Below are 11,058 nucleotides of genomic sequence, written 5' to 3' on the forward strand. Positions count from 1 at the left end.
GGGCAGATAGTGGGGGAAGAATAGGAGGGGTAGGAGGGCAGATAGTGGGGGTAAATAGTAGATGGTTGGTGGGAGTGTTATAAAGTTTTGGATAAAGTTTATTTAATGGGGTTTTGATGATCACTAAGGCTCGGGGATGTAGGAAGAGGAGAGATGGGGGGTATTTTAGCAGAGAGAGAAGCGGGGAACTTTAGAACTGGGGGCGCCCAGATAATGACAGGTGGGGGTCAATAGGGGGGAGGGGTGGGTCAGGGTGACAGTTGCCCCTTCTGGTCCTTCGATGCACCCCAATGACGTCACTTTTGGTACTCACCCGCTCTCGGGTGTTCAGGCCTCGCAGTCGGGTCACCGTTCTCCGGGCGGCTGCGATGACCTCACCGGGAAGAAGAGCCGCATGACGTCACCGCCAGCCAATCCGCTGAGGGGGCGGGCGGTGGGCGGGGCACACAATGTGCGTCATTGAAAGGAGGCGGGGTGAAAATGTCACGCAAGGGAGTCCCGATTGTAGGAGTAGGCGTCACTGACAACCGACCAATCAACTACATCTGATCTTTTATAACGCTGGTACATACCATCGTGCTGTACAAACAAAACTGAAAGCAAGTACCAGAGGAGCTTACACTCTAATGTCACTCCAAGGTCACAAACTGTTATTATTATTATTATTACAATACATTAATATAGCTTAAACAAATACTGTAATGTTGTACAGACCTATTCAAATCAGTCTGTGTATGAGAGGAGCTTGCACTCTAATGTCCTTCCATTGTTACACATTGTATATTTTTTATAGCTCTGACATATTTCATAGCGCTGTACAGAGAACTCTGAGCCAGTGACAACAATGTCAGGGAATTATACAAACTCCATGCTGACATTTCCTGGGGGAAAGGTTAATCCAGAGTCCCAGCACCACAAGGCCTGAACTCTTTCCTCCTCCATGCTAAGTGATAATAAAAATGATCTGTGGGTTACATTGTTGGGGGTAGATCATTTAAAAAATGTGTTTTTATAAAGCAGATCTATTTATTCCAGTCTGTGCCAGTTTTTTTTTTTTATCATCAATGCATTTGTGTTCTTTTGTAGTGAGCAGAGCTATGTGTCACTAATTATTGGTAATATTTTCACATGTGATGAATCCTTGGTAATGTACATGATCCTATATGTGATACTGTACTATGTGATCCATGTACAGGGAGCTCTGTCTAGGAGTAGCCATGTTGGATTGGATTGTAGCTCTCTGCAGCAATGATTGGTAGCCAGTGATCATGTGATTTGGTCTGCCTAGGCTGGGGTATCAGTGATGACAACAGTATACCGGTAATTTGACGGGCATGAAAAACCGCTCCTAGTTCTTAATTCAGGCTGTGATGGTAATATGTCCATAAAGAAGCAGATTGAGCCACCTCATACTACTGCTTTTTCCCCAGTGCTGGGTACCTACCACCAGTAAGTATGTAAAGTGAAAATTGAGGTGTTGGGGGTGAGTACTTCTGGTTATGGCTGCAGCCAGACTCATCCATCCTTCCCACCGCTCCTCTTCTACTGCATCTCTTTGTAGTTTTTCCATTGGCTTCCATTTCACCTTAGAATCAAATTCAAGCTCCTGTGCTTTGCCTTCAAATCTCTACACAGTTCTTATTCCACTTACCTCTCTGACCTGATAAAAAAATACTTCCCCAGCCGCTCTCTCCAATGACCTACTAATGACTTCCTCACTCATAGCCTCATCACACGCACGGCTCCAAGACTTTTCTAGAGCTGCCCCAACTCTCTGGAATAGTCTTCCTCATCCTATTTGTCTTGCCCCTACTTTCTGCTCATTTAAAAGAGAACTTAAAACCCATTTATTCAAACTTGCCTCCCCATCAGTCACTACTTCCCACCACTACATACTTCCCACACATCCTAGATTGTAAGCACTTGGGGGCAGGGTCCTCTCCTCCTCCTGTGTCACTGTCTGTATTCGTCTGTCATTTGCAACCTATGTTTAATGTACAGCGCTGTGCAATATGTTGGAGCTATATAAATGCTATTTATTAATAATAATAAAATAGGCATTCACACTGCCACTACCCTATTTCTCTGTGACCCCTCCATACTGGCTGTAATCTCCTCTATTCTGATTGGAACCCCATATTCCTTGATGTGGCCTCTTCCATCCTGGCTGTGGCCTCCTCTATCTTTGTTGTGGTCTTTCCATCCTGGCTGTGACCTCCTGCATCTTTATTATGGTCTTTCCATCCGGCTGTGGCCTCCTCCATCTTTGTTGTGGTCATTTCGATTCCTAGCTGTGGCCTCCTTTATCTTTGTTGTGGTAATTTCCAATCCCGGCTGTGGCCTCCTCTATCTTTATTATGGTCTTTCCATCCTGGCTGTGGCCTCCTTCATCTTTATTATGGTAATTTTGATTCCTAGCTGTGGCCTCCTCTTTGTTGTGGTAATTTTCAATCCCGGCTGTGGTCTCCTCTATCTTTATTATGGTCTTTCCATCCTGGCTGTGCCCTCCTCCACCACTGTTGTTGTCATTTTCATCCTGGCTGTGGCCTTCTCCATCTTTGTTGTGGTCGTTTCCATCCTGGCTGTGGCCTCCTCCATCTTTGTTGTGGTCCATCCTGGCTGTGGCCTCCTCCATCTTTGTTGTGGTCATTTCTATCCTGGCTGTGGCCTCCTCCATCTTTGTTCTGGTCATTTCCATCCTGGCTGTGGCCTCCTCCATCTTTGTTGTGGTCATTTCCATCCTGGCCGTGGCCAGTGGTATTCTGTGGATGTATTATGAGCTTGTTGTTGGTATTATCAACAAGTTACCCTTATTGGCGCTGCGTAATATGTTAGCGCTATATTAATCCTGTTTAATAATAATTACTCTGAAAGAAAAGACTTTTAATGAAACATATCACACAAAAATCTATTGCTGCCTTATCCATTGTTAATAGATGTCAATGTTAAATAATGACATCCTCACTTTAATCCTAACTATCAGGCATACAGGTGCAGTCCCCTGACTCACTTTTGTGGTACATTGTATCCCATGTGACCGCCGCTTCAGCTCTATATCGCAGAAGTTCGATGTTTATTTTATACTTGTCTCCGTCTGCCGACGCCATGTTTGTATAGTCTACTGCTGTGCTTCTATGACTGCCAGTCACCAACAATATGGCCGCTATGTAGATCCCCAGGCCCTGTTTTGCGGACACAATTTAAGACGAAATATGATGCAAGGATACGCGGAGTTTGTTTCTAAAAAGTTGAGGCACGCCCCCTGAAACCTGTCAAGACAGGTTTACCCAGCAGCCCACACTTTGAGTATGATTACGCAAATAAATCGGCGCAGTGGTTTCTGGGAGTTGTGGTTGAATAAGCTTTGTCAGTCTATGCTATAGTGGTAAATGAAAACTACATCTCCCATCATGCCCCGGATCACTTCCCGTGTGATGATCCTTTAAAGGAGTCAGCTGAGAGATTGTAAACAAAGTCAGCTCTTCCCTACTGGGCCTCTCTGAAGCTGCCTAATCGAAGAAGGGGCCCTGCATCTCAGCCAGGGGCCCAAACTCATGAACACAATCCTATGTGAGGTTTTAGGAACCTGTGCTTTAGGTGAATTGGAGGGGGACAGTCAGAGAGAGGAGCCAGTCGTTGCATACTGAGGCCTCTCCTCTGAATCAGGGGCCAAGTGAAGCTAACAGGGGCCAGACGTCAAAGATCAGATCAAAGGGGTCCAGAGGGGCCAGAAGCAAGTCATCAAATTGAAGGGCCCCTTGTCTGATCTAAAGGCTTGCTATTGGTGTCAGGAACAAGTCATCAGATCTAAGGGATCTTTACCATTCCTAAGGATCTACCAATAGAACTAAAGAGAAATCATCAGCTTCACGGGCCCTTCACGTGATCTACAGGGCCCACAGAGTTACCTGGAGCCAGTCATCAGATCCAGGACGTTTGTCTCAGAAGCCAATACAGATTCTGGGAGACGGATTTCTCATCTCAAAGTTTCAGCAGCCACCTTAGAATTGTCGGGAGCCCAATATTTTACGTCCGGGGTTCATTGACTTTATTTATCTGATTGTGAATTCTCTGATTCTTCCAGGGGCCCGGCTCATCCAATCTGCAGATCATTTTTGTGTCAGAATAATGGAGGACAATAAGGTGAGACCTCGTTATGTCCGGCATAACACACCAATCTGATTGTCCGATGTAACTGTAATTTTATTCAAATAATTATATCTTTCAGAGGTTATTACAACAATTTACACTAAAAAATTGTTTTGTAGAATGAATACTGAATGTCTTCTTATTGGCTGTAATAGAGTCCGGATTTAGTTTCCAGAAAGTGGAAAGTATAGAATAGAATATAATCTCTTGTGGGTATAGGTAAACAAGCACCAATAAAGTTTTGTGTGCAAACTGTTGTTATCTTTAGAAATATATAATTGGTCCATATAGAGAACTCTCTTCCCAAATATTCACTTTGAGATCATTACAAAGAACAAGAGGGCACGCTTTGCATCTGGAAGAAAAGAAGTTTAAGCTCCGGATAAGGAAGGGATTCTTCACTGTAAATGTGGAATCGGCTCCCTCAGGAAATAGTTTCAGCAACTACTATAGATTGCTTTAAGAAAAAGCTGGATGATTTCTAGAAGCACAGAATATAACTGGGTATTAAGGCTTTAAAGTACAAATAACAGTGACTGTTGATCCAGGGAACATCCGATTGCCTCAAGGAATCAGGAAGGATTTTAACCTGTTGGAGCTAAATTGTATCAGGTATTTTTTTGTCTTCCTCTGGACCAACTATGTCTTATATGGTTTTATATCTGGGATATGTTTATTTCCCTAGTGGTTGAACTTGATGGACTTTTTTCAACATGACCTACTATGTAAGAGTAAATCAATTCAAACCAATCACTTTACTTGTGTAAGGTGAAGGGTGCACTGGCCAAGAGTTACCAAACTACATTGTGCATTACCTGGTTGCTCCATTGAACACATTATCCATTTCATTTGTTTAATCAACAGGAAAGGTAGAATAATACTATAAACATCTTTTGTTCTATAGAGATTTTAAGGATTTGTGCATACAGAATCCATCAGTTTATTGTTGGCAAATCAAATCATTTGCGGATTCTTATATCCTTCAAGAACCCCCAAGTGTAAAATTTCTTTCACCAAAATGATCAAACCTGTTACAGCCATTGGGTGTGATTTAGCAAAGTTCCCCAAGATTGTAGAAGATAAGACTATCATGGGTGATCCAGAAAACCTACAGTGGATTTCCAAAAAATCATTTATTAGTTAGCAAATGTTTTCAGTCCTGAACCAGATCCATTTCAGGTTTGCTGGAACACCCAGTTTCATTCATGATAGATTTGTTTTTTTTCTTCTCCACTTTAAAGCGGACCTGAGCTAAAATTTTACCACTGCAATCAAGAGTGGGAGCGCAGAAACCTCCGGATACCTACGCCATGCATCCTGGGAAGCTCCTGGCTGCTCCTTCTGCGCATGCCCGATGTCAGGTATGTGCAGAAGGGGCATTTTACTACACTGAGGGGAAAGATGCCGATCTCATGCATGCGCAGTGAGATTGCTATTCCCCCCCCGGATGTGATGGCGGCCGGCACTTCCTCTGTGCAGGGACAAAGGAGAGTTCCAGGGTGGTGCAGGACCCAATTTAGGGGATCTGCGGACTTAAAGGTAAGTGTAATATTTTTTTAATTTTGCTTTAATAAATCAGGTCTATTATGTGTCCTCGTCATGCTGCTCCATTAGGAGCTTTTACAAAGCAATAAACTCGCCTCGTGATCACCTGGAGATTGGTCCAGTGCTGTCACATGCTTCTTTATACCCCAAAATACTGTAAAGGGAAGGCGAGTGTTTGCTGCTGGGAATGTAAAAAAAAAAACCTGTTCTTTTGCAATGTTATGCTGCTGTTACTAAAATCATAAATCTTATTTCCGGCAGTTATCTGGTGGCAAAGTGAAGAAACCAGGCAAAAGAGGGAGGAAACCAGCAAAGATTGACTTGAAGGCTAAACTTGAACGAAGCCGGCAAAGCGCACGGGAGTGCAGGGCTAGGAAAAAGCTGCGCTACCAATACCTTGAGGAGCTTGTATCCAGCAGAGAACGAGCTATATGTGCGCTAAGGGAGGAGCTAGAAATGGTAAGAATAATCTCAACATAATATTGGCACCAATTGAACAAAAAACAGAGGAGGTGCCAGAGCTTTTGGCTATAGGACCAAATGAATACAATGTCTGTTTCTGCACCTCCAACTCCAAGGGTGATTGTTCCCTGAAAGTAGTTTGTGTTTCCACCCCACTACCACCATAAGGTGTGGTTCCCCTGTAGTTGTTGGGTCTGGATAGACTTATGTCATATCATTTTCTGTCTTAAAGGTGGGAATAAACATGTACTACACTTAAAAATGGGCTCTTGGGATACAATTCTTGGAATCAAAAAAGATATAAAATACAGATGGTGGGAATTACAAATGACATTTATAAGTTACCTGACTGTTTTTGTTGCACCTCTTTTGTTTTTTAGTATAAGCAGTGGTGTACAGCGATGGATCAAGGTAAAATCCCATCTGAGATCCGAGCACTACTGAGTGGGGAGGACCTTAACAAACCGGCACCAAACTCCAGCAAGCAGCACAGAGCCGTCAAGGCAGAATCTGCAGAGAAATGACCCTGTGTGTATCCAGGTTGAGGGTGAAAGATTTCCACCTGGGGGGTGGGGGGGGGATACATGAGTAGCAGCAATAGCATGGAGTAGGCATGAGCGCTAGAATACCATTATAGTAACACACCATTATTATACATTTAATACAGCCCCGTATACATTTATATTCTGCAGTGCTGTACACAGTCAGTCACATCAGTCTTTGCTCCAGAAGAATAAAAAACTCAGTCCTCCGAGTCACCCACAATTATTATTATATATTTATTTAGCCCCCACATAATCTGCAGTGCTGTACAGAAAACACAAAGTCAGTCACATGAGAAGAATATACATTCTAATGTCTTCTCAGTCACCTATGAATATTATTATAAATCTATATAGCTCCTACATAATCTGCAGTGCTGTACAGAAAACACAAAGTCCGTCACATGAGAAGAATATACATTCTAATGTCTTCTCACAGTAACAGAACACTGTTAGTCACATCGGTCCCTGCTCCAGAAGAATAAAAACTCTAATGTCTTCTCACAGTCACACACACTTTATATTTTAAATGTCTATAGCTCCCACATAATCTGCAGTGCTTTACAGAGAACACACAGTCGGTCACCTGAGAAGAATATAAACTCTAATGTCTTCTCGCAGTAACACACAATTATTATTATACATTTATATAGCTCTCACATAATCTGCAGTGCTGTACAGAGATCATACAGTCAGTCACATCAGTCTCTGTTCCAGAAGAATATAAACTCTAATGTCCTCTCACAGTCACACACACTTATTATATGTATTAATATACACTTATCTAGCTCCCACATAATTTGCAGTGCTGTACAGAGAAAACAAAGCCAGTCACACGAGAAGAATATATATTCTAATGTCTTCTCACAGTCACACACAATTATTATCATACATTTATTTAGCTCTCACATAATCTGCAGTGCTGTACATAGAACATTTACCTGTTCACATCGGTCGCTTTCCCCAGCACAGTCACATGCTATTTTTTATTTATATACTGTTTTCTATAATAACATAAATATAAGCCTTTTTGGAGTGCTTCCGGAATTTCAGTATTCACGCTTTTTTATAGGTTTATCCCAGAAATAATTAAGGCTGAACATGCCAACTGCTACATGATGCAAAGGAAAGAAGAGTAAGGACAACTCCGCCCTTACCTGGGATTTTCAACATGAGTCCTGACCTCACATGGGAAATAATACCCACAATATTTCTGTGTTTGTGACTGTCACCATCCTGTGTGCAGCTAAGACAAGATGGCGCCATCTGTTGCACGGTCATCTGCGTTTAGAGATGTAGCGCTTGTTTCATCCACTGCACCTCAATCGTACTGCTCAGAGCTGTTGGAAGTGGAGTGACCAAATCATTTCTTCATTGCAGCACCAGTAAACCGTACAGTTACATTTGGACCTTAGCTGTTTTGGTGGGCATATGATTGCTGCTCAGATTGCATCCTTGCCCCCATAGCCCCTATATGGCTCCAGTTCCTCTGATGTACGACAGCGGCGGTGATCAGAGGTGTTTAGGAGAAAAACTTCACAAGGGGAAACATGTTTCTAACTCAGGAAAAGTGACCTTATTTTCCATGTATTGTCTATAAATTGTAGCTCTATAGGGGTGCTGTCCTCCCTGAGCAGGAGCATAGTTAGAGTTTGTACACTGTTTTTCAAACTTCATCTCTTAAGTGATTGTTCATTTAGGTTTTGTCTTTTTTTAATGTCTATGATCATTTGAGGGTGCCGGGTAGAGGAAGCCCAGAGATTAGCTATAATTCTGTGTTGTCAATGATTAGAAAATAATAACCATAATAACCATCAAATATTCATCTTTGAGATTTTTAATCATTAATTTATTCAAACATTAGGGAAACACCCCAGCCAGAGGTGTAAGTTGGATGCTTATCTCCTCAAAGTGTCAAGGAATGACTCTGCATTCTTTATGACTTGAATGGAACTTTGAGGCTTGTGGATCTTCAAAATCTGAAACAATAAGTTTTAGATACCTTCGTTAGCACTTTAGATTTAGGACGCAAGTGGTTTTATTTTGCAAAGACCATTTAAAGATTCCTATAAGATTATTTGTGCATGTAACATAATAAAACATGGTATTTACCTGTAAAGGTCTCTTATCTGTAATCCCTGTAAAGCCCTGAGAGTGATGCTGGGCACTGCCATCATGGAGGTAATAGGAGCAGTCATTGCAGATGAGAGCTGTCACTCATGTGATACTTTATATTTTTCCCCTTCATGCCTCCTCCAGATACCATGTAAAGGTTATGTATGGAGGGTACTATTGGAGGACAGTAATCAGACACTACAAGAAGAGGAGAGAACTATCATGTGCGAGAGTGAGGGGGCTGTACTAAAGAATTGACTCTTCTGAAGTAGTCAAATATTCAAGCAATTTTAGGCACATTGCAGGTGAATAAAAATGTAATTTATGGTAAGAATAAAACCTTTAAAATACGTGATTTTCTGTGCTTTTATATTGATTTTTTTGACAGGGCCTCCTAAACATACAATATGAAAGACTTAAGCAGCAAATGCCTACATATAACTTGTATCTCAGGTTTGGGTGAGCATTGACAACTAAAGAGATCCAATCATCTTGCCCATTTTGGGAAAAGTAGCAGGGTTTGTTCAAAGCCCACTTTAACAGCTTAATAAGCATCATTATTTTGCTTCCCATCTCTCCTCCCTTAGTACTGTGGCTTCAGAATGTATTCAGACCCCTTTTACTTTTTTCAATTTTTTTATGTTGCAGGCTGATGCTAAAATTTGATAGTTTTCTTTGTCATTATTCTAAACTCTGGTACCCCATAATGATAAAGTGAGAACACAGCTCATCATCTGACTAGTACCATCCCAACAGTGAAGCATGGTGGTGGTAGCATTATGTTGTGGGTGTGTTTTTCAGCAGCGGGACTGGGAGACTGCTCAGGGTTGAGGGAAAGCTGAATGAAGCAATAAACAGAGATATCTTCAATGAAAACCTGTTCCTCAGTGCTCAGTACATCAAACTTTGCCAAACCTTCCAACCATTCTTCCACCCAATGCAGGTGTGCAAAGTTTGTTGCATTGTACCCAAAAAGACTCAAGGCAGTAATTGCTGCCAAAGGTGCTTTAACTATGTAAAGGGTCTGAAAACTTAAAAAAAAAATGTGATTTCAGTTTTTTCTTGTTAGGAAATTTACAAAATTGTCTAAAATTCTGCATTCTGTCATTTCGGCGAAAATACTGTGAAATAAGTGAATACTGAATACTTTTGAACCCAGTGTACTTGCCAGTGCAAAATTAACCAGCATTAGCTAGTATTGGAGCTTAGAAGGTTAAGTAATGTCACCTTCTGTTTATGTGCTATTGGTGTCTAGGTTTGGGCACTGTGTTATAAGGGAAGGTCACACAACCCTTTATACTGGCATGCAGTATGTTGCAGTGGCAGCCATGAGCAAGAGCTACAGACAGGTGCGTATAGGGTGGTCAGCTGTGGGCTTTAAATATACTTTGTCAGTTTGGCTTGAATAGGTACGGTGACAGGGTCTCTTTAAATCACCTCTTAAGTTTTATATATCATTTTGGGACTTTTCTGCTCTTACAGCTGTAGTCATTACAATAGGCTCTAAATCTTCCTATTGGATATTTTATGTACATTACGAAGAATGACAAGAGGAATCTGGTTGGGGGAAAAAGACAATGTAATTTGGTGTAGAGATATCACACCTTCAATCTTTACGAAAAATGCAGCAGCAGACTGCACCTGCCAGCACACACATTGTCTGATTTGAATGAAATGACCTGGGGAGTTATGGCAGGATTGTGGCCTGTATCCCATGCACCCAATTATTGGTCTTTATTCATTGGAACTTTCTTGCATTGTTGGAGAAAATCTAAATAACAATGTTGAGGTGTAAAAAAGGTGAAACATCTGGCAAAGCAATGTGTTCTGTGTGTTCATTGATAAGTACAAATCTCCATTCAGAATTACTATTTATATTCTGGTGTAATATTAATTCATGTAGCCATAGATGACCCAGATGGACCATCAATTGTCAACATGTATAATGGTAATTAGGTTTCAGCCGATTACCACATTGTTGTATTCACCAATCCCAAGTGTTAACTTCACAGTGCCACAGATCCATGGTCTCAAAACTTTTCTTTTTTGGATCCATGTTCTCATTACTTTTCCTCTTTGGTTCCATGGTTTCATTGCCTTTGCTCTTTGGTTCCATGGTCTCAATACTTCTCCTCTTTGGTTCCATGGTCTCAATACTTCTCCTCTTTGGTTCCATGGTGTCAATACTTCTCCTCCTTGGTTCCATGGTCTTATTGCTTTTCCTCTATGGTTCCATGGTCTCAAT

The 11,058-nt window shown here is 41.6% G+C and overlaps 2 protein-coding genes across 2 annotated transcripts in view; one reads left to right on the forward strand and one right to left on the reverse strand.

Annotated features, from left to right (window-relative positions):
• The window catches only part of DUSP16 (dual specificity phosphatase 16), a 22,178-nt gene extending 21,716 nt beyond the window's left edge, over positions 1-462 (reverse strand). Inside the window, exon 1 of the mRNA XM_072399978.1 lies at positions 314-462. The gene's annotated coding sequence lies outside the window, so the exon portion shown is untranslated. The remainder of the gene's footprint in view (positions 1-313) is intronic.
• A 2,979-nt stretch (positions 463-3,441) lies between these two features.
• CREBL2 (cAMP responsive element binding protein like 2) lies at positions 3,442-9,168 on the forward strand. The gene is made up of 4 exons (XM_072399979.1): positions 3,442-4,143; positions 5,956-6,153; positions 6,537-6,684; positions 7,771-9,168. The coding sequence occupies exons 1-3, from the start codon at positions 4,129-4,131 to the stop codon at positions 6,678-6,680; spliced, it is 357 nt and encodes a 118-aa protein (XP_072256080.1). The 5' UTR covers positions 3,442-4,128; the 3' UTR covers positions 6,681-6,684; positions 7,771-9,168.
• The last annotated feature ends 1,890 nt before the right edge of the window (positions 9,169-11,058 follow it).

The sequence above is a fragment of the Pyxicephalus adspersus genome, chromosome 2 (genome assembly GCF_032062135.1).
Source record: "Pyxicephalus adspersus chromosome 2, UCB_Pads_2.0, whole genome shotgun sequence".
NCBI classification, from domain to species: Eukaryota; Metazoa; Chordata; class Amphibia; order Anura; family Pyxicephalidae; genus Pyxicephalus; species Pyxicephalus adspersus.